At 41.0% G+C, this 24,787-nt stretch overlaps 1 protein-coding gene across 3 annotated transcripts in view; it reads left to right on the top strand.

The window, feature by feature from the left end:
- The window catches only part of LOC122551543 (N-chimaerin), a 233,394-nt gene that overhangs the window by 21,013 nt on the left and 187,594 nt on the right, over nt 1-24,787 (top strand). For all 3 annotated transcript variants that reach the window (XM_043693573.2, XM_043693576.2, XM_087989005.1), the window contains exons 4-5: nt 837-892; nt 16,387-16,418. In XM_043693573.2, coding sequence (XP_043549508.1) covers nt 837-892; nt 16,387-16,418 — 88 coding nt within the window. The remainder of the gene's footprint in view (nt 1-836; nt 893-16,386; nt 16,419-24,787) is intronic.

Raw genomic sequence — 24,787 nt, forward strand, 5'->3', positions numbered from 1 at the left:
AAGCTCCACTCAAGCCTCCGATAGGAGTTGTTCAGACCATGTCTGCTAATGGGAAAAGAAACAGTCATCTAAAGCAACCCATTAGCTGTTAGGAAATTGTCCAAGTTCCATGACCGCTAGTGCAGCTAAAGAGCTTGCAACCCTGTAGTTTCATGCCCCTCTCCTTCCCCAGCCCCACCCATTCAGAGTTGTGACTCTCACTTTGGGTGGTCCTACTCTCGCTATTTTGAAGCTATCAGAAATGTTGGAAAGCTGTGAAAAAACCTAACTAGTGCTCAGTGGAGGATTGGATTGTAAACGGTTTTAAGTCTAAGTCCGTAGTGTAATTGTGCTGATTGTTATCATTTTAGAATTCTCATTTTCCTCTTGTCAGAATGCCAACAGAGACCTCTGTTAGATTCTGAATTTTCCATTGATTAAAATGAACTGGATTAGCCCTTTGTAATAGAGCAAAATCATTCTGAAGGCATAACGTGAGGCATATCGGAGATTGTGAGCACAATGCCTAGAAAATAACCAAAACAGATCTATTTCCTAACTACTTCAGAGGGCTATATGTTGAGACTCGAGTGCTGTACTCCTTGTAGCCTGCATTTATCTTAAAATACAAATATTGCTGCTTAAATGAGGTGCTAGATTTTTTGGAGACAAGGTAAACAAATGATCAAATCTTGTTGACTTTAGAAACCATTTACAAATTATTTTGCTTTTACAATTTGATACTGAGTTATCCTGTTTATCCTCCTTTTCTAACCTATTTAACCGTTGCTAATTCTGTACATCAGTTGTATTTTTAAATATAATTTAACACTGGTTCTTCACTTCCCACTTTCCAGTGTATCAGTTACAACAGGAAGCTCCTAATCCAAGGAGGATTACATGCACATGTGAGGTTGGTTTCATATTGACTGTGTAACAATGTAAATTTTTGCTAGATTTACAGTCAAGTAATGTCTGTTTTATTAATTTATTTGAAATTACAGTACTTCAAACTATTTAAAAATTCAAAGGTAACAACAGTTTAAGGCACAATAGATTATTAGATTGTTTTCCAGTTTTAATCAAATTTTCATTGATTAAATGCTTGCATATTGAACAAATTTGGTCTGGCTCCTAACTAGGCCCATGTGATTACAGCTCTGGAGCACAAATAAGGATGGCCTGCATGATTTAGTGGCAAAATTGACAGAAGATACTGTTCAGTGCAGAGAAATGTGAAACAGTATAATTTAGGATCATCCCTTGATAAAAGGAAGTATACTGTTAATGGTGGTAATGCTCAACAGTGATTGAGCAGGTATTCAGAAGTTCAGATACATGAATCGTTGCAATGTCAGTTTTAAAGGGTATAAAAGGGAAGTCGGGGTTTTAGGTTTTATTGATGATTGAAAATACTGTTTCCAAAAATGTGGAGGTTAAAACAAAATCATGAGGATTTTGTCTCAACCACAGTGAATGCTACGTGCTAAATTTTGGATAGTACATGGGTTGGGTGGGGACCATTAAAGGGCATTATGAAAATGGTTCCTTAATCTTGCTGCTTTTGTGCTCTTGTGTTATCAACATACAAAGAACAAAAACAATTACAGCAGAGGAACAGTCCCTTTGGCCCTGCAAGCCTGCACTGATCCAGATCCTCTATTCAAATCTGTCACCTATTTTCTAAGGATCTATATCCCTCTGCACCTTGCCATTCATGTATTTTGAATGACATTATTGTGCCAGCCTCTACCACCACCACTGGCAACGTGTTCCAGGCACCCACCACCCTCTGCGTAAAGAACCTTCCACGCATATCTCCCTTAAATCTCTCCCCTCTCACCTTTGAAATCGTGGCCCCTAGTAATTCAGTCCCCCACTCTGGGGGAAAAACCTTCTTGTTATCCACCCTGTCTCTATCGTTCATGATTTTGTAAACCTCAATCAGGTCCCCCTTCTACCTCCATCTTTCTAATGAAAATAATCCTAATCTACTCAACCTCTCTTCAGAGCTAGTGCCCTCCATACAGGGCAACATCCTGGTAAACCTCTTCTGCACCATCTCCAAAGCATTCACATCCTAGTGGTAATATGGCGACCAGAACTGTACGCAGTATTCCAAATGTGGCTGAACCGAAGTCCTATACAACTATAACATGACCTGCCAATTCTTGTACTCAATACCCTGTCTGATAAAGGAAAGCATGCCGTATGCCTTCTTGACTACTCCATTAATCTGCATTGCCGCCTTCAGGGCACAATGGACCTGAACACACAGATCTATCCGTACATTAATTTTCCCCTGGGCTGTTCCATTTACCATATAGTTTGCTGTTGAATTGGATCTTCCAAAATGCATCACCCTGCATTTGCCCGGATTGATCTCTATCTGCAGTTTCTCTGCCCAACTCTCCAATCTATTAATATTCTGCATTCTCTGACAGTACCCTTAACTACCTGCTACTCTTCCAATCTTAGTGTCATCTGCAAACTTGCTAATCAGACCACCTATACCATCTTCCAGATCATTTTATGTATATCACAAACAGCAATGGTCCCAACACTAATCCTGTGGAATATCACTGATCACAGTTCTCCATTTTGATGAACTCCCTCCCACTACCACTGTCTATGGATATAAGTTTGCTCGCTGAGCTGGAGGTTTGTTTTCACACATTTTGTCACCATACGAGGTAACATCAGTGAGCCTCTGGTGAAGTACTGGTGGTATGGCCCACTTTTTATTGATGTATTTAGGTTTCCTTGGGTTGGGGATGTCACTTCCAGTTCTTTTTCTCAGTGGTGGTAAATGGGATCCTAGTCAATTTGTTTGTTGATAGAGTTCCGGTTGGAGTGCCATGCTTCTTGCATATGTCTCTGTTCGGCTTGTCCTAGGATGGATGTGTTGTCCCAGTCAAAGTGGTGTTCTTGAACTCATATGTCATCTGTATGTCAAAATAGTAGAGAGTGGGTCACATCTGTTTGTGGCTAGTTGATGTTCATGTATCCTGGTGGCTAGTTTTCTGCCTGTTTGACCAAAGTAGTGTTTATTACAGTTCTTGCAAAGTATCTTGTAAATGATTCTAGTTTTGCTTGTTGTCTGCATAGGGTCTTTCAAGTTCATTAGCTGCTCCTTTAGTGTGATGGTGGGTTTGTGGGCTGCCATTCTTTTTGAATACACTAATGGGTACCCAATGAACACAGTCTGCCAATTTCTCAGCAACAAACCCAAACAAGCAGACAAAATGCGTCCAGAAAACCTAGCCACTCTCCCGTACATCAAAGACATCTCGGAAATAACTGCCAGACTACTCAGATCTATTGGTGTCGTGGTAGCCCACAAACTCACCAACACACTAAAACAGCAGCTAATGAACTTGAAATACCCTATACAGACAACAAGCAAAATACTTTGGGAGAACTGTAGCAAACACTACATTGGACAAACAGGCAGAAAACTAACCACCAGGATACATGAACATTAACTAGCCACAAAAAGGCATGACCCACTCTCACTACTATCTTTACATACAGTTGAGGAAGGACACTACTCTGACTGACTGGGACAACACATCGATCCTAGGACAAGCTAAACAGAGACGCGCAAGAATTCCGAGAAGCAGAGCACTGGACAAACATATTGACATGGATCCCATTTACCACCCCTGAGAAAAAGAACAGGAGATGACATCACAAGAAATGACATCACCAACCCAAGGAAACCTAAACACATAAATAAAAAGTGAGCCATACCATCAGTGCTTCAATGGAGGCTCACTGATGTTACCTAGTATGGTGACGAAATGTCTGAAAACGAACCTTCAGCGAGTAAACTTACATCCAGAGCCTCAACCTGAGCTTCAAATTTTCTTAATTCGCTAACTACTGTCTATCTCCTGCTGCCTTGTCAGTTCTCTATCCATCTAGCTGGTATACCCCGGACCCCATGCGACTTTACTTTCTCCATCAGCCTACCATGGGGAACCTTATCACATGCTTGACTGAAGACCATGTATATTACATCTACAGCCCTTCCCACATCAATCAACTTTGTTGCTTCCTCAAATAATTCTTTTAAGTTGGTAAGATATGACTTTCCCTGCACAAAACCATGTTGCCTATCAGCCCATTTTCTTCCAAATATAAATAGATCCTATCTCTCAGTATCTTCTCCAGCAGTATCCCTACCACAGATGACAGGCTCACCGATCTGTAATTACCTGGATTATCTCTGCTACCCCTCTTAAATGAGGGGACAAAATTAACAATTTTCCACTTGTCCAGGATCTCACTTTCGCAGCATCCTTGAACACCGGTATCTGTTAAGGACCCACCTATTTCCTCTCTCACTTTCCTCAGTAACCTGGGATAGATCCATCTGGATCGGGGATTTGTCAACCTTAATGCCTTTTAGAATACCCAATACTTCCTCCCTCCTTATGCCGACTTGATCTAGAGTAAAATTAAGCATCTATCCCTCCCCTCGGTGAATACTGATGCCAAGTACTCATTTTCTCTGACTCCATGCATAACTTTACTCCTTTGTCCTTGAGCAGGCCAACCCCTTCTCTAGTTACCCTCTTGCTCTTTATATACGAATGAAAGGCTATGGGATTTTCACTAACCCTGTTAGCTAAAGATATTTCATGACCCCTTTTGGTCCACTTAATTCCCTGTTTTATTTTGGTTCTACTTTCCCGATATTCTTCCAAAGCTTCATCTGTTTTCAGACCATGTGTATGCTTCCTTTTACCTCCTAGCTAGTCTCTCAATTTCACCTGTCATCCATGGTTCCCTATTCTTCCATGCCTATCCCTCATTTTGGCAGGGACATGTCTGTCCTGCATTCTAGTCAACCTCTCTGATGAATTTAGATGATACAGCTCCAGTTACAGATTGAGTTTGAGAAGTTGGTATTAAACTTGGTGCCAGGGCCATCAATCAAGAATACCATTCTGTCCTGGATGATGTTGGCCAGCTGAAGTAATGTAGCTGCAATTAGCCAGTTGAATTCACTCTTCTGAATTGAGCCTTTTAGATTGTGGGGAGACTTGAGAGACCAAGAGTTGAATGGCTTGTTGCCAAGAAATATGTATAGTTTTTGTCATCAAAGAGGTGAGGGGATGGCATTGCTAATCACGGTTCTTATCACAGCTGCAGAAAGGGCGGTGATCAAGGAGTGTTTGTCTACTGAGTCATTATGGATGGAAGTCAGAAATAGGAAAGAAGCAGTCACTTTATTGGGACTTTTCTGTAGAGCCCCCAATAGCGACAGAGACACAGAAGAGCAGATTGGGAGGCAGATTTTGGAAAGGTGCAGAGGTAACAGGGCATTGTCATGGGGGACTTCAACTTCCCTAATATTGGTTGGACCCTCCTTCGTTCAAATAGTTTGGATGGAGCAGAGTTTGTGAGGTGTGTCCAGGAAGAATTCCTGACTCAATATGTAGAGGGGAGATCATATCGGATTTGGTGCTTGGCAGTGGGAGAGCATTTTGGCGATAGTGATCACAATTCCCTGACCTTTACTTTCTCATATTGTCTGCTCCTATATCTCTTCATGAGGGTAGTATTTAATTCAAGGAGAGGGCATTACAATGCTATTAGGCAGGAATTTAGGTGCACCTAAATTGGGAACAGATGTTCTCAGGGAAATGCATAACAGCAATGTGGAGGTTGTTTAGGTTAGGTTTTTCCCACTGAGGTAAGGAAGGGAAGGTAGGGTGCAGGAACCTTGGGTGACCAGGGATGTGGAACATCTAGTCAAGAGTAAGAGGGAAGCTTACTTAAGATTAAGGATCTGACAGGGCTGTAGAGGGTTACAAGGTAGCCAAAAGGAACTGAAGAATGGACTAAGGAGAGCTAGAAGGGGGTGTGAAAAAGCTTTAAATGGTATGATTACCGACAACTATAAGGCATTCCACAATTATGAGAAACAAGAGGATGGTCAGAGAGAGGGTGAGACCGATCAAGGATAGTGGAGGGCAACTTATTGGAGTTGGAGGAGGTAGGGGAGGTCCTTTAATAAATAGTTTGCTTTAGTATTCACAATTGAGAGGGACGTTGACAGTTGAGGACAATATGAATCAGGTTGTTATGTCCGAACAGGCTGATCTTAAGAAAGAGGATGTGCTGAAAATTTTGAAACCCATAAGGATAGATAAATCCTCTGGGCCAGAAGAGAGATATCCAAGGTTATTACAGGAAGCAAGGGAAGAGATTGCTATGCTTTGGTGATGATCTTTCTGACCTCACTGTCCACTGGAGTAGTGTGAGATGTTTGGAGGGTGCCAAATGTTACTCTCTTATTCAAGAAAGGGAATAGGGACTACCCTGGGAATTACAGATCAGTCGGTCTTAGGTTGGTGAACAAATTATTGGAGAGGATTCTGAGAGACAGGATTTATTATTACTTGGAAACCATACTTTATTAGAGATAGTCAGCATGTCTTTGAGAGGAAGGTCATTCCTCATAAGCCTTATTGAATTCTTTGAGGATGTGACAAAACACGTTGAAGGAGGTAGAGCAGTGGATGTGGTGTACATGGATTTTAGCAAGCCATTTTAGAAAGTTCCCCATGGTAGGCTCATTCAGAAAATAAGTGACATGGGATACAGGGAAATTTGGCTGTCTGGATACAGAATTAGCTGGTCCATGGAGTAGGCTGGGAATAGATGAAGCTCATCCTGGAGCGCAGTGACCAGTGGTGTTCTGCAGGGATCTGTTCTGGGATTTCTGTTCTTTGTGATTTTTTTTTTATATAACTGACGTGGATGAGGAACTGGCAGGGTGGGTTAGTAAGTTTGCCGATGACACGAAGGTTGGCGGAGTGGTGGATAGAGTGGAGAGCTGTTGCAGGTTGCACCGAGACATTGACAGGATGCAGAGCTAGGCTAAGAAGTAGCAGGAGGAGTTGAACCTGGAAAAGTGTGAAGTGATTCATTTTGGAAGGTTGAATTTGAATGCAGAATTCAGGGTTCATGGTAGGATTCTTGGCAGTGTGGAGGAACTTGGGGTCCACATCCATTGATCCCTCAAAGTTACCACCCAAGTTGATAGGGTTGTTAAGAAGGCGTATGGTGTGTTGGCTTTCATTAGCAGGGGGATTCCGTTTGAGAGCCATGAGGTTATACTGCAGCTCTATAAAGCCCTGGTTAAACCACACTTGGAATATTGTGTTCAGTTCTGGTTGCCTCATTATAGGAAAGATGTGGAAGCTTTAAGAGGGTGCAAAGGAGATTTAACAGGCTACTGTCTGGACTGGAGGGCATGCCTTATGACGAACAGTTGAGGGAGCTAAGGCATGTCTCATTGGAGCAAAGAAGGGTGACACATGACGTGATAGAAGTGTACAAGATGATTAGAGGCAGAGAGTGAATAGTCAGAGACTTTTTTCCAGGGCAGAAATGGCTATAATAAGAGGCCAGAAGTTTAAGATAATTGGAGGAAGGTTCCGGGGAAATGTTAGAAGTCAGTTCCTTGCACAGAGTGGTGGGTGTGTGGAATGCACTGCCGGTGGTGGTAGAATCAGATATGTGCGTAACATTTAAGTGACTTTTGGACAGGCACGTGGATGATAGTAAAATGAAGGGTATATAGGTTAGCTTGATCTTGGAGTAAGATAAAAGGTCAGCACGACATTGAGGGCCGGAGGGCCTGTTCTGTGCTGTACTGTTCTATGTTCTATTCCAGAGCTTTGAAGAACATTAAAACAGAGAAAACACCTAGTGTTTTATTGGTTAGGAAGAATTATTTAAAATTTACTATTTTACAAACACTTAAATCCCTTCGGCCTTGAATAAGGAAGATTTTGCAAACTTTTTTTTTAATATGTCATCCTTTTAGTCATATTAATTTAAAAAATGATGCATCTTTGTTTTTAGGACAACATTTGTTTTTTGCAGTAAAATCAGCTGTTCAACTGGTATTCAAATATTCTTAGAGTCCTATGATTCCACAATAAACGTTGTGTAGTGACAGAACATTTTTTTTTTGAAGATGTTTTTGCGGACAAGGTTTTTGTTTCTTGTAAGGGTTAAACTGAAACTCCTGAAGTTATTTAGTATTCATATTGTTTTGAATCCTGTGAGTTGAACAGTACAGAACTTTATGATCCTAGACATTCAGGCGATCTGAAGTTTGATTTCAGTATCTGAATAGAAAATGTAGCCAGACTCTTTGCTCTGGATTATTATTTAATGACTGCTTACTGGACAGTATTGAGTAAGAAGAGGATTGGATTTGAATTTGAGGCTCCTTTTGAACTCCGATCTTACTGTTTTACTTCGTACTTGAAGAATGGCCTATTGTTCTATTGGAAGGCTTCTAATCCTTTGATTCAGTACAGTTAGATTAGTCATCGATTTTAATTTATTGGAAGACAATGGGTTAAGGGAACATAGTCATAGAGATGTATGGCACGGAAACCGATCCTTTGGTCCAACTCGTCCATGCTGACCAGATATCCTAAGCTAATCTAGTCCCATTTGCCAGCACTTGGCCCAATCCCTCTAAACCCTTCCTTCCTATTCACATATTTAAATACCGTAATTGTACCAGCCTCCTCCACTTCCCTCTGGTGACTCATTCCATACACACCACCCTGTGTGAAAAAATTGCCCCTTAGGTCCCTTTTATCTCTTTCCCCTCTCACCCTAAACTGGTGCCCTCTAGTTCTGGACTCCCCCACCTCAAGGAAAAGACTTTGTCTATTTGCCCTATCCATTCCCCGCATGATATTATAAACCTCTATAAGGTCACCCCTCAGCCTTCGATGCTGCATGGAAAACAGCCCTAGCCTAATCAGCCTCTCCCCATAGCTCAAATCCTCCAACCCTGGCAGCATCCTTGTAAATCTCTTCTTAAATGTTTCAAGTTTCACAACATCCTTCCGATAGGAAGGAGACCAGAATTGCACACAATATTCCAAAGGTGGCCTAACCAATGTCCTGTATGGCTGCAACATGACTTCCCAACTCCTGTACTCAATACTCTGACCAATAAAGGAAAGCATACCAAACGCCACCTTCACTAGCCTATCTACCTGCAACTTTACTTTTCAACGAGGTGTGAACCTGCACTCCAAGGTCTCTTTGTTCAGCAGCACTCTCTAGGACCTTACCATTAAATGTATAAATCCTGCTCTGATTTGCTTTTCTAAAATGCAGCACCTCAAATTAAACTCCATCTAAATTAAACTCCATCTGCTACTCCAGCCCATTGGCCCATCTGATCAAGATCCAGTCGTGGTCTGAGTTAACCTTCTTCACTGTCCACTACACCTCCAATTTTGGTGTCATCAGCAAACTTACTAACTATACCTCTTATGTTCACATCCAAATCATTTATATAAATAATGAAAAGCAGTGGACCCAGCACCGATCCTTGTGACACACCAGTGGTCACAAGCCTCCAGTCTGAAAAGCAACCCTCTGCCACCACCCCCTGTCTTCTACCTTCGAGCGGAGATTTCACTTCATTCTCCCTCCAAAATGAGGAACTGTATTTCTAGTCTGAAGCGCAGAACTATCAGTGGGTGTGGTGCCATGTAGTTAGTGGTGAAGTGCTCAAGGCAAGTGGAGTGCCAGGAGTGGAGGGCAGCAGTGATGGGACCTCTGCAAAGTCCCTTCCAGTGGTGGCAGCAGTAGGGGGTCAGGTGTTGAGTTCAGTGAAGGGGATGGGGGTGGCTTGGGTGTGTTTTTTTTTTAACTTTAATACATGGAACAATAAATTTAACATTTAAGTTCCTTGTAACTAGGTTGGATAGATAAGAAAGTTATTCTGTCTTATTTTCTTTTCTCAAAATCATAATTTGTGATTTTGATTGGGTAGCAGAATAATGTGCCTTTTCTGAGCTGTAGCAGCATGATGAAATCAGTCTTTGACCCGGCTGCACTCCTCAAATTTTTACATTACACCGTTGCAGCTTATGTTCCTCTTCAAACCATTCTGAATGTCACAGGCTTCGTATTCTCCATTCTTCCATATAAAGGTTAGCCAGGAGTCCATCCATGAGAAAGCCAGTTTGCTGTTCCTGCTGCTTTACACTTTGCAGCCTTATTTGCAGCCTTAATCAGCTGAAGGTGAGACATTCATCTCTATCTGGAGTGATGTCCCACCTTAGTGACCAGCCAATCCATATGGTCTGCAGTTGTGAAGCTCATCAGGATCAGGTTCAAGCAGTGGCTTCTGCAAGAACTACAGGCTGTCCCTGAAGAGCAAGTTATGGAGACCAGACTGACGTCCAGTCTTTTGAATCAGATCTGATTGACAAGCCCCAGTGAGGGAGTAGAAGACCTAGGTTTGAGAACTTAAGAAGGATGGCCTTGAGCAGGGTACCTCTGTTGTGTATAGTGTACCCTTAAAGAGGATTTCCCTGCACCTTGCCCATTATCAGCTTGCCCAGTAAGTTTGCCTGGTGAGGACAAAATGCCATTGGGATGATTGTGCTGCATTTTGCAAGCCTTCTGTGTCTGAACACTCAGTGTGGGAGCATAAAATCCAGCACGAGGTTCCTGTTTTCTAGTAGTTTTTCACTTTCTCCTTGTGCTCATACAGCTTGGTGGAAAGAAGACATGTTTATGTCAATTATTTATAATTCACGGTAACAGATATTAAACTTTTTTATAAAAGGTTTTAGCCAAAATAAGAACACTGACTGAAATAAAACATGCTGTCAATTTTTGCTACTACATAACCACATTCTATTACATTGGGATGGAGATGAACAGTCCAAGAAAGCCCACTAGAGATATGGCTCCCCAGGCAAGGTGTAAATACTTCCCTAATATATCAGAAATGAAGATTCACAGTATGCAACCATAGAATGAGCGATTCAGAAGTTAATTGCTTGGACATGCAATTCACGATTTGGATGTGAGTTTATCAGAGCTACCTTACCGACGATACAATTGGCTTAGTTTGACCTTGTGTTGGCAAGCTGAAGAGCCTGCATGTGATACAGCTGTATGCTTACTTGGACTGATAGAAGGTAGTAGCAATGAGGAAAAGTCCCTCTGTGCACATGCACACACTCTCTCTCTTTCCTTTGTACATTCGCTCTCTCCTCCCATATGTTCGCTGTCTTCCCCCTGGCCCCAAGATAGTATGTTGTTGTAAATTGGGCTGCGAGCAGCAATTAGAAACTTCAAAGGAGCAATTCTAGAAGAAGGAAGACATACCAACTGTCTTTTAAATGATCTTCGTTGAGCAACAAAGCCTCTGGGTCTACAATCAATGAACTTTTATTTATCTTTTCTTAATGAATTGTAGCTTGGTCAAAATTAACCTTCTTTACTCTGTAGCTTTTTTTTTGCTGTTCAGTTTGTCTGTGTGTGTATTTATGCACGTTTTGTGGAAGTCTGATCATATTTTATCTGGATGTGGTTTAGTACTGTAAAACTAACCTCTGACCTGCTTAATTTAAGATATCTTGTACGACTAATTCTTTATCATCCACATGGTCCCAAAAATGTACGTACTAAATTGGGAAAGACATACCTCAAACAAAAATTATGATCAAATAAGTAGTGGGAAAAGAGGGGGGAGCATTCCACTTCTCATCTGATTGTAACATTGGCTTGTTGTATTTCATACTTCCTCTTTTAAATTCTCTAGCATTTCTTGCAATTTGTTGTTAGTCTCCAATAAGTTATTTTCCAAATGTGACACAGGTTGTTCTGCTATAACGCTCATTTCATCAGTGCAAATTGGCTGTAACGTGATTGACAAATGTGGATGTTGTTTGGATAATGCAAATTTTCTAATGAATAGGTATAGTGATCTTCTATTAGCGATCTTCTACAGCATGACGTTGCAGAGGAAAACAACTGTCACATTATAGCAGAATGACCTGTACAGTGTTAAGGTGTATATACAGTTCTCTACTTTGCCTAAACACTTCATTGTCAATTTTTTTTCTGTTTTAAAGTTCTTCTGTTTGAAGCATATTCTGTTGGCGTTCTGACCTTAGGTTCAGGATCTTGCATTTCAACACTTTTTCTCTACTAACTCTAAAGACCATAAGACATAGGAGCAGAAATTAGGTCATCTGGCCCATCGAGTCTGCTCCGCCATTCAATGAAGACTGAGAAGTTTCTCAACCCCATTCTCCCTGTGACCTTTATCCTCTTAACGATCAAGACCCTATCTATCTCTCTCTCAAATATACTCCATGACCTGGCCTCCATAGCATTCTGTGATAATGAATTCTAAGATTCACCACTCTCTGGCTGATGAAATTTCTCCTCCTCTCTATTCTAAAAGGTCTTCCCTTTACTCTCAGGCTATACCCTCGGGTCCTAGCCTCTTCTGCGAATGGAAATATGTTCCCAATGTCCAGTCTATCCAGGCCTTTCAGTATTCTGTAAAGTTTACAACTTCTATTCCTGATGCTCTTTTTCAGCATGCAAGATTATGTTCTGTTCAGCTTTGACTTCTCCAAGTTAATAACTTTGCCATCTTGGAATTGCATATATTTATGGGAATTTTTAAAAAAAATCCTTTTCTGAATAGGCTTTCTGCCCCTTTTTTTTTCTACAAAAAGTTCTTTCAATATTGGCCCTGGGAATTTCATTATCTTACTTCAGACTGTTTGTATGGCCTTGCATATTTTCTCTTTTATATTGGAGTTTACCTAGCTTGTAGGTTCGGTGACTTTAGTAATCCACTTACTTTCTTCCATTATTTACAGTTTTCTTCCAAACTATGATTTCAGTTTTCTTGGCACTTTACATTCAAGATGAATGACTGTTTTCCTCTCTGGACCAATAGTGATGTGATAATCAATGTCTTCAAAACAACTGACCAGCTCATCAAGACAGTTGAATACATTTGGATCAGACCTTGCTTCTGATCAGAGGATGGCTTTATATGGATGTGTTACCTTCAAACTCAGTGACACCTCTTTCAGTAGTTAAGTCAAGTGATAGCTCTTTGCAACTGTTCAACACAATGGTAGTAGAACATCTATGAAATGGAATATGCAGCTAGTATTTATTTCCTCTGTGTTTCCCCCAGTTGTCGAATCTGCATTACCTCACATACTGCACCAAATCCTTGCTTTCAGTAGTGGATGGGGGCACAGACCTCCCATGGATAACAATAAATAGGGATACCCCTCTGAGGTACACTCCTACTGCAAAGGACCATATAATCACATCAGATGAGTCAATGGTGAATAAATCAATAAGCAGTTTGGGGCTGACCTCAGAAGTATGTGGATCTGCAGCTATTGAAATGGCAGATAATGAGGAATTAGTGTATTACCATGACAATATTTGTTTCATTAGTTCATTGGGTAGCCATTATTTTTCAAGTTTTCAGGAAAAATCTAGTATAATCTGAGCAGGATGATGTTACCAGGAGAAAGTGAGGACTGCAGATGCTGGAGAGTGTGGCGCATGACGGGTAGCAGGAGAATCCTAATCTAATCGATGTTTCGGGCATAAGCCCATTCCTGATGAAGGGTTTATGCCTGAAACATCGATTCTGCTGCTCTTTGGATGCTGCCTGACCTGTTGTGCTTTTCCAGGACCCCACACTCAAGGGTGATGTTCCTGTTTGCTTTACAGTCAGTTCTGCTATAACGCGTGTTTCTTCAACACGAATTGGCTTTAATTACTTTGAAGAATTTACACTGTTATTTGTAGAATGTGAGCTTTTCTTACTTGTATTGGCTATAATGTGATTCCTGTCTCATTAGTTTAAATGGTGCAGCTATTGTGCGATTTACTTATAATGTGAGATTGCACGAGAACAGAACTATCGTGTTATATCAGAACTGACTGTGTTTGATCTATATGTAGGACATTTCCTTCTATCTCTGAGCTCCTCGTCACACAAAGTTCTTGCGCACATTTTGTTTGTTGCTGTTTCACTATGTTAACACTGCTGGCTTTCCTTTGACTTTACAGAGGGCCACGTGTTTTTGATTGTCAGCATCTTCATCTGTCCAATTGGCTGGTTTGCAATGCAAAGTAACACTAACCGTATGGGCTCAACTCTGCCTGTGGTTACCACGAAGGTCTTCTTAGCCTCATCTCATTTGAGGTGTGGTGACCCTCATGTTAAACCACCAACACCTCTCTCTCTGTCTCTCTCTCTCTCTCTCTCTCTCTCTCTCTGTGTCTGTGTCTGTGTCTGTGTCTGTGTCTGTGTCTGTGTCTGTGTCTGTCTCTCTCTCTCTCTGTCTGTGTCTGTCTCTCTCTCTCTCTCTCTCTCTGTCTGTGTCTGTCTCTCTCTCTCTCTCTGTCTGTGTCTGTCTCTCTCTCTCTCTCTCTCTCTCTCTCTGTCTCTCTCTGTCTCTCTCTGTCTCTCTCTCTGTCTCTCTGTCTCTCTGTCTCTCTGTCTCTCTGTCTCTCTGTCTCTCTGTCTCTCTGTCTCTCTGTCTCTCTGTCTCTCTGTCTGTGTCTGTGTCTCTCTCTCTCTGTCTCTCTGTCTGTGTCTGTGTCTCTCTCTCTCTGTCTGTCTCTCTCTCTCTGTCTGTGTCTCTCTCTCTCTCTGTCTGTGTCTCTCTCTCTCTCTGTTTGTGTCTCTCTCTCTCTCTGTTTGTGTCTCTCTCTCTCTCTGTTTGTGTCTCTCTCTCTGTGTCTGTCTGTCTGTCTGTGTCTGTCTCTCTCTCTCTCTCTCTCTCTCTCTCTCTCTCTCTCTCTCTCTCTCTCTGGCTCTCTGTGTCTGTCTCTCTGGCTCTCGGCCTAGTGAGAAAGCAGTTTATGGTCCGCTAGGACTATGATAATTTTGCCTTTGCAGGCTATGTTTCTCAGTCTTGTTAAGAACTTGTCAACAAGCCTGTTTCTGCCTCAAACTTTGCAATTCGTATTGCTTGAGTCAATTTGACTTTGGAGGCGTGTGCTGTGCTTATCATTGTCATTCTTATCCCTATTTAGGCTAAATATTCCTCTTCTACCCACAGAAGGATATTGTCATCCTCTTCACTGGTGCTTGTGGAAAGCACCTAAATGTTTTATAATCTACACTTTTGTTTAAATTTCTCAAATTCCTGTGACAGCATCGGCCTCCCAATTCTACCTGAGCTGGAACGATGTTCTTTGCAGTCCTGTGGTCATTTTGACACTTCAGTTTTTTTTTCTCTGGATTTTGCTCAATCCAAAGTAAACACTTTTTGTTTATAACTTTGCTTCTGTTTTGCTTGCAGACATCATCTGCCATCACGTTATATACTTTTGCTCCAGGAGTCAGAAATAATACCTTTTTAAACCCAAATGCTAGAACTTCATTAAATGTGTTTCTCAGATCCATCATGTGCTGTATGGGCTGATTCTTGTATCTTGCTATGTTGTCAGTAGTGTATGATGTGGCTGTCTGGATACTTGTGCATTCATATATACAAACATGTTATTCCAGTATGATATAGGGACTATAACAAGAGTAATGTAATCGTGCCAACATTTCACACATCAGTTACTTCATTGTGTTCACAATTGTTTGCATCAGTATATACAGATATACAAATAATTATGTATAATGCAGTTTAAATGTGTCTGGACCAAAAAAGATTCCAGTTATCAGTTTTAATTAACTCTCAGAAGCTTTGTGAGGATTAATGAACTATGTGGCTTTAACTATGTCACTTTTCCTCAAATTCTCAATTATAGTTCCTCTGAGTGCTTTATCTTCTGAGGTGAAAACTGGAGGTTTTATGGTCACTGGGGTTCTTATTTAATGAAGCTACTAAAATGTTAATCCTTTATTAAATTGTCAGATGCATACTTACGGGCATAGTCAGTCCCTGCTGTTTGCTTTCATATTCAATTAAGCCAAGATGAAGTATCAGTGTTGTTTTAAAGTATATTTCATTTAAACTGGAAAGATATTTTCATGCAGTTGGTAAAATCTTAAGGGTTTCTTCTATTTTAAATATTTATGGAACTTTTGAGGATAGTGGAAAGTGCTCTCTCAGCATCCATTCACAGTTCATGTATCTGACCTTTTTAACCGAGTTCAATGTTATTTAGTATTTTTAAATGTAATTACTTTGCACTTCTTGATCAAGCTGAGTGAAAAAGTTTTTTTTCTTTATTTATGATATGTGTATCTACATCTCATACCATAAATATTCTGCAGCAGAAAAAGAGGCCTAAAATAGGTGCCCAAGTGTTCAATATGGTAGGTGCATTGCATCCCCATATTCCAGGTTGGATATGCTCTGGCCTAAGTGTTGATAATATAGGAATAGATTTTGGGTCCTTTTGACTGTAGAAATATGGAGCCTAATGCCTCTTTGAAGCCAATTTTGCAAAATTGAATTGTTTATGATTATCATTCTTCAATTATAGTTAATATTATCTTTGGTTAAGTTTTACAATGCATGTTAAATACAGTACATATTGTCTTTTTTGCTGTAAACATGTTTGTTTTTAAACAAGTAGATTTCTTTTTACTTGCAGGTGGAGAGCAGACCCAAGTACTATGGAAGAGAGTGAGTGCAGGTTTAGTTTTGAATTTTTCAATTTTGTTTGAAGCTGCTTATTTAACTCTGTTGTAGATAGAGTAATGAAAAAAGCCCTTTACTAAAGGTGTGCGGGTTGTGAAAATTGTATTTTAAATATTTCTGCAAGGGCTATAGGTTTGTGAGCTGAAGGGCTGCTTGTCTTGCTGTTCTTGCCATTCCATGTCTCATGTTCTCAAATAAGGAGCGAGAACTTCACATAGGATTACAATGAACATGCAGCACAGAAATGGATTGGCCACATCTATTAAACTAAGTTGTGCTGTCAATCTTCATCTAACTTTATCAATATAACCCCCTTTTTCCTTTCACATCCATTATTATTTTTGGCCTTGTGTCTCTGAAATATTCAGAAGAGCTTCACTGAATGAACTGAATTGAATTTCAGGATCACCTATGTACTTTGAGATACACAGAGAGTGCTGCATGTCATTTTGAAGCAGTGCAGGCTACCAAAAACCGGTGTTATACCTACCCAGATATTCCTATGGGCAAAATGTCCCAATGAATGGTGCAATTTAGGCTGACGGCCAAACTTGCTGGGTAAACTGAGACAAAAGCTGAAAAGGCTACATGTTTTGATTTTATGAAGTGGGTGACTCATTTGAGCCACTGTCCTGGAGCACACTCTAATACTTGTTTTCTATCACCCATATGTATGCTACTTTGCAACAATAAATGCAATACTCGAAATACACTCTCTTTCTACAGTGCAGCAGCGCAACTACCTGCAAAGCAAAAATAGCCATTAAAAAAATAAAGGATTAATCCACCAATTATAGTTAATATTACCTTCGGTTTTGGGCGGCACGGTGGCACAGTGGTTAGCACTGCTGCCTCACAGCGCCAGAGACCTGGGTTCAATTCCCGCCTCAGGCGACTGACTGTGTGGAGTTTGCACGTTCTCCCCGTGTCTGCGTGGGTTTCCTCCGGGTGCTCCGGTTTCCTCCCACCATCCAAAGATGTGCAGGGTCAGGTGAATTGGCCATACTAAATTGCCTGTAGTGTTAGGTAAGGGGTAAATGTAGGGGTATGGGTGGGTTTCGCTTCGGCGGGTCGGTGTGGACTTGTTGGGCCGAAGGGCCTGTTTCCACACTGTAATCTAATCTAACAATAGGTGTGGCCTTAATTATGGAAAGGAAAAAAATGTAGAAAAAAGGGATTTGAACAATAAACATAGAACATGAATCATGAAAGGTTTCCCATCCTGATATTAATTGTACAGAAGTGGTAAGTAAAGCGGTTAAAGAATGAAGTTCTTAAAATATCTACAGGACTCCTTTCCAACCCAATATGTGCATTACTCAAAAAGGAGGGTTCACTATTGGATCTGATAATGGGTAAATGACCCAGAAGGACGGGGTGGGGGGAGTAAAAGTAGAGGATTATCTATGTTAAGCTCCAGGAAGGACCATGAGGCCGAAGTGATTAGATAGTAAGAGCTTTATTATGGGGTCTTCACTCTACAGGCAAGAAGATAGAGAGAGTGCTGTTTCTCTGCCCAAAATGGCCCATGGTGTCGTCATTACATGATGTGATCAGACTCTTAAAATGACAGTCGACCAAACTTGCACAAATACACAACACTGCTCCCCCTTTACATCAGAGGTTCTTTCAATGAAATAATTCACAATATGTACAATCATATATATGGTAGTCAATTGGTCAAATGTTCTGGAGAATGTCAATTTCTGTATGGCTACCTGTGAAACTTGGGCATTATTTATTTTTCTTGTTAGCTTTAATCTCTGGTAAGTTAGGTATACTAGGAATATCATCTGTTATTGCCTTTTCCTGAAATGACTGAATGTGTTGCTCAATGTCATGGTATTTTCCACTGTCCCCTCAGATGCTCCAGTTACTGTTCTGATGTTACATATATCCGGATCTTCAATTAATGTTGCCCCTGCCATATTTGTTCTGGTTGCCAAGAGTTGATCTGCATGTCTTTTCCGTGTTACATTATTTCTAATCTATCTGGTATAGGAAACCAGTCTAATCAATGCTACTATGATGGCTTGTACCCATTTATTGCCAATTTTGTAATTCCTCACCAATACTTGAACTATTTGGAAAATAGTGTTTGCCTTGGTTCTCTCATTGGAAAACGCATGTCTGTTTCAATGATGCCTTTTGTCAGGGTGACAATTTAGCATGAGCAATGATGAATTTTGAACCATCAAGTGGGCTGTATTCTGGTATATTAACAAAAATTGGCTCAGTCTTTTGGATAATTTTCTTTGAAACATTTCTTAAGAGTAACTCAAGAACATTGTTTGGCCAAACCTTTCTGACAAACCAATCAGAAACATGGAATACCATTCTGCTTCATAGTCCATAAACTCTTGTGATGTAAACTGTAGACCATTTCACCAACAAGTTGTTTCAGATAACCAAACCTTTTAAAAGATTCAGCCCATAGTTCATGGCTTTCTGTGAAGATATTGTCTTCAAGTTTGCCATTTAGGATGTGTGTCAACCAATAGGAAAAACATTTGTGCATCAAAAGGTCAGATGTAATCAATGTAGACTCTTTGCCCTAGCAGTTCTAGCCATTCTCTGGAGTGTAATAGTGCTACTGAGTGTAATAGTTTCTGACCATATCTTTCATTCTGACAATGCTACAGTAACTTTTGTGTAGTTGACTTAAAATGTTTCCTTAGCTGAAATGGAATGTTGACTCTCATTCTGCTTGTCTGGATAGTTCTTGCTTCCTTGTGATGTATGACTTCAGTTCTGGTGGTGTTCCTGTGATCTTGCCACAAAGTACCATATGAATCACTTTTGATAGTAGTGTATATAATTTGTCTTGCTATTACTGGATTGTTCTCTACCTGTTTAAAGTAGAAAATGTCTGTGTGAGGACTGTTTGTGGTCAACTCATTTCGCAAAGATTGGGACTCATTGGCATTTAGAAGATTGTGAAGTGATCTCATTGCAGCATATAGGATTCTTAAGGGGTTTGACAGGGTAAATGCTGAGAGGGTGTTTCCTCTCATGGGATAGTCTAGACTAGATTAGAGTCTCACAGTCAAGGGGCACCAATTTAAGAGTTAGACAAAGAGGCATTTATTCTGAGACTTGAATATCTTAGGAACCTCTTGCCATAGAGAGACCTTGTGTATATATTTCAGTCTGATCAGTTGGGGAATGAAACCTTATGGGGGAAGGGCAGGAAAAATGGATGTGAGGAGTGTCGATTCAGCCATGATCCTGTTGAATGGAAGAGCAGGCGAGAGAGACGAAATGGTCTACTCCTGTTTCTATTTCTTATGGTCTTATAGTCAAAGGTAATCTAGAAGGCCCATCAGCATTCTCCATGTAAATTTGATTTCACACACTTGATTATATAAGTGTGAGGTGATAGCAACAGCATTTACCTCTGTGTGCAACTCATTGCTCGAGAAGGTATCCCTCCCTGTATGTGACTCAATTGTTGTGATCGGTGGTCTGTGGTCTGTTAGTAGGATAAATTCCCATCCATACAGGTATTTCAGGGATAATCTAATGGCAAAATTGATTTGCAGAGCTTCTTTCTGTCTCTGTGCATAGTTCACTTTTGCTTTGTTTAAAGATCTTGATTCAAAAACTATTGGCTTCTCTTCACCATTAGGTAAAATGTGAGAAATTACTGCTCCCACTCTTGCTGTGAAGCATCCCATGCTAATTACAACTTTGGGTAAAAATGGGTCAGGACTTCAGATTTTAATAAAACTTCTTTGACCCGTCAAGGCGGTTTCACATTGATCTTCCCACTTCCAATTCTTGTTTTGGCATAAATTGCACAATGTCTTGAGAATGATTGCAAACCTGCCATACTAATTTAGCAACTCCAAAAATGATCACAATTAGTTTTCACTTTTAGGTGCTGGTGCCAGTTGTCTTTTTTACTTTTGAAGGTGACTTGCGTAACCTCTTAGCATAAATGACATGGCCTAAACATTTGATGAAAGATTTAAAAAGTTCACATTTGTCTTTCCTTACTGTTGGGCTATTAACTTCATATCTTTGCAAAGTAGCATCAGAATTGTGAAGATCCTTTATTTCCTCTGACTAATTGTTCTGGTAATACTAGAGTCCTTCAAACCACTTAAGATCTGATTCATGGCACATTGGAATATCACAGGTGTAGATGTGATTCCAAATGGAAGTCTCTTGTATTTGAATAGTCCTTTCTGTTACAATTATCAAGTATTTGTGTGACTCTGGATCTCCCTTTATCTGGAGATAGGCTTGACCAAGGTCAAATTTACTGAAAAGCTGGTCCAGCTAGTCCAGCAAATAGGTAATCGATTAAAGACTCCGTACACAGTATTACATTAAGGGTGACCTTAAAATCATCACAGATGATCTTTCTTTATCATCGGTATGATAGGCATGGCCTAATGACTCTCATTTACGGGTTCCAGGTCTCCCGTCTTGATCTGCCTTTCTAATGCTGCTTGGTCTGTTTGCATAAGACACTGACCTAGCCTTGCAATATTTTTGCTTGATTCTGATCCTTGATTTTCAAGTTGGCAGATCTTTTCCATGCTATATTCCATTTAAATATTGCTCTAGAATTTTGAATGATGAGTCTCAGAAGCTGATGAGCAATTTACTTCAGTCTGGCTGAGTCTGATTTTCTGTAACCACTTTCCCCAATAAAGCTAGAAAATTTCCCTTGATACCACGTAAGGATAAATCTTCAGACGACCATGTAACTAAATGCCTTTGTGTGGAGCACCAGAAAATGGGGGAGATATTAAATGAGTATTTTGCATCAGTATTTACTGTGGAAAAGGATGAGGGGCATGGATAGAGTAAATAGGCAAAGTCTTTTCCCTTGGGTCGGGGAGTCCAGAACTAGAGGGCATAGGTTTAGGGTGAGAGGGGAAAGATATAAAAGTGACCTAAGGGGCAACTTTTTCACGCAGAGGGTGGTACGTGTATGGAATATGCTGCCAGAGGAAATGGTAGAGGCTGGTACAATTGCAACATTTAAGAGGCATTTGGATGGGTATATAAATAGAAGGGGTTTGGAGGGATATGAACTGGGTGCTGGCAGGTGGGACTAGATTGGGTTGGGATATCTGTTCAGCATGGACGGGTTGGACCGAAAGGTCTGTTTCCATGCTGTACAACTCTATGACTCTATATAACCCTTAAAGTCACTACTTTGCCCATGTATATTCTTAGTACAATTTTTGAGGGTTGTGTTGCAGTGAGACTCAGCTGCTTCTGATGTCAGTGTTCAGATTTTGGTGGAACTGCTTCTGTGGTGTCCACCTCCATTCTTGCTGGCTTGCCTTTACCAGCGTGTTTTAATAACAGCTCCTCTTTGAACTGAGATTCTGGGCTTTTCTCATCCTTTTTTGTATTGTGTAGATTTTCTTCCTACTCTTCATTTCTGCATGTCTGTTGATATGTTCTGTTCAATGTGCTTTTTTCTTGCAGTCTCTGCATACAGTTCCTTTATGCCAACAACTTGCTGCTGTGAGACCTGTATTTCCACACGAGTGGCAGCTTTGAGTCTGCATTGGTGCTGGTCTGTCACCTGCCATTTTGTTAACTCTCCTAGTTGAGCTTAGTTGTTGGGCTACTTTGCCTGTTAGTTCCATCGAGGTTGCTGTTTCCAGTGCTTTCTTTAAGTCTGGGTTCCTTTCTGTCGGTATTCTCTTCTGGATTACTTAACATTTTGAACCACGCACCAGTCTGTCTCTCTCTGATAGCAACATTTGTCTCCAAATTCAAAGAGTTCTGCTGACCACTTTAAAATTGCTGTGAGCAGGGAGATAGCTTCACCATCATTCCATTTTATATTTTGGAATCTCAGCGGTTCAGCAGTCACCAGTGGGTTTGATATAAAATGGTTTTGTAGGATTCCTGCTATATAGAGTTTAGAGTTGTACAGCATGGAAACAGACCCTTCAGTCCAACCTGTCCATGCTGACCAGATATCCCAACCAAATCTAGTCCCACCTGGCCCATATCTCTCCAAACCCTTCCTATTGATATACCCATCCAAATGCCTTTTAAATGTTGCAATTGTACCAGCATCCACCACTTCCTCTGGCAGCTCATTCCATACATCTACCACCCTCAGTGTGAAATGTTGCCTCTTAGATCTCTTTTATATCTTTCCCCTCTCACCCTAAACCTATGCCTTCTAGTTCTGGAATCCCCGACCCCAGGGAACAAACTTTGCCTATTCACCCTATCTATGCCACTCATAATTTTGTAAACTTCTATAAGGTCACCCCTCAGCCTCTGACGCTCCAGAGAAAACAGCCCCAGCCTGTTCAGCCTCTCCCTATAGCTCAAATCCTCCAACCCTGGCAACATCCTTCTAAATCTTTTCTGAACCCTTTCAAGTTTCACAACATCTTTCCGATAGAAAGGAAACTAGAATTGCACGCAATATTCCAAAAGTGGACAAAGCAATGTCCTGTACAGCCACAACATGACCTCCCAATTCCTGTACTCAATACAATGACCAATAAACCTCCTTCATAGGTTTGAAACCTGGCTTTTCTAGCTGTATCAAGCACAGGAAGTTAAAAGCACCCTCCGCCTGCAGCCCCCCTCTCCCCAAATAATAGTTAGAAATGTTGGGGTGATGTGTGCTTCAATTTTGTTAGTTTGAACAAAATTATGGAATTTCCTAAGAGTTCCAGCCCTGTGTATTTTCATCATAGGGTCCCACCATGCCAAAATTTACAGTGTTTTTTAAATGGGAAGGGCTTGCTTAGCACGACAAACCACGAACATTTCAGCAATGCCTTGTCTCTTCCACTTGAAACTAGGTATTCCTGAGGCTGCCTGTTTCTGATTTATGCACCTAGCTCAACACATTTCCCTGTGTGTACGATGCCCCTTACTCAGTGTTCCTTCAGGCTAGAGAATGTGGCAAGCTGCTTCTGCATTGTTCATTTTTTTGGGGGGTGAACTTCTCAAAAATGAATCAGTGGGTTGACTTGGTGGATTTCAAAGCAGTTTTTTTTTGTATTAACTTCCAAGAAGGACCAGGAGACTTAAGCATTTAACAATGGGAGCTTTATTTGTGCCAAAATGGGAGAGCTGTCTCAGAATAGTCAAACAACATCCTGACAATGTCCAAGACACCACGATCACTATCCCTGGATATATCTTCTTCCACTGGCAGGGAGGCACAGCAGAGGTGGCACAGTGGTATACAATCAGGAGGGAGTTGCCCTGGGAGTCCTCCACATTGCCTGTGGACCACATGAAGTCTCATGGCTTCAGGTTAAATATGAGTAAAGAAACTTCCTGCTAATGAATCAGGATTCCACATGTTGAACAACACTTGGAACAAACACTGAGAGTGACAAGGATGCAAAATGCGCTCTGGGTCGGGATTTCAATATCCACCACTCAGTGGCTCAGCAGTTGCACAAGTGATCAAGCTGGTGATATCAAAGAACAAATAAAATTTACAGCCCAGGAACAGGCCCTACAGTCCTCCAAGCCTGAGTCGATTCAAATGTATTGTCTAAACCTGTCGCCCAATTCCTAAGCATCTGTATCCCTCTGCTCCCCACCTACTCATGTATCTGTCCAGACGCATCTTAAATGAATCTACTGTGCCTGCCTCTACCACCTCCGCTGGCAACACGTTCCAGACACCCATCACACTCTGTGTGAAGTACTTGCCACATGTATCCCCCTTAAACTTTCCACCTCTCACTTTGAAGGCGTGACTTCTCGTTATGGAATCCTTCACCCTGGGGAAAAAGCTTGTCTCTATCCACCCTGTCTATACCCTTCATGATTTTGTAAACCTCAATCAGGTCCCCCCTCAATCTCCTTTTTTCTAATGAAAATAAACCTAATCTACTCAACCTCTCTTCATTGCTAGCACCTTCCATACCAGGCAACATCCTTGTAAACCTTCTCTGCACCCTCTCCAAAGCGTCCACAATGTGGCGACCAGAACTGTACACAGAATTCTAAATGCGGCTGAACCAATGTCTTGTACAATTTTAATTACTTGCCAGCTCTTATACTCAATACCCCGTCCAATGAAGGTGAGCATACTATATGCCTTCTTGACCACTCTATCCACCTGTGCAGCAAACTTCAGGGTACAATGGACCTGCACTCCCAGATCTCTCTGCCCATCAACTTTTCCCAAGGCTTTCCCAATTATTGTATAATTTGCTCTCGAATTAGTCTTGCCTAAATGCGTCACCGCACATTTGTCTGGATTAAAATCCATCTGCCACTTTTCCGCCCAACTCTCCAGTCTATCTATATCCTCCTGTATTCTTTGACAGTCCCTTATGCTTTCCGCTACTCCACCAATCTTCGTGTCATCTGCAAACTTGCTGATCATACCA

This window comes from Chiloscyllium plagiosum, unplaced genomic scaffold, assembly GCF_037043375.1.
Source record: "Chiloscyllium plagiosum isolate Xiang-an unplaced genomic scaffold, Cpla_swu_hap1 HiC_scaffold_7, whole genome shotgun sequence".
Taxonomy (NCBI): Eukaryota; Metazoa; Chordata; class Chondrichthyes; order Orectolobiformes; family Hemiscylliidae; genus Chiloscyllium; species Chiloscyllium plagiosum.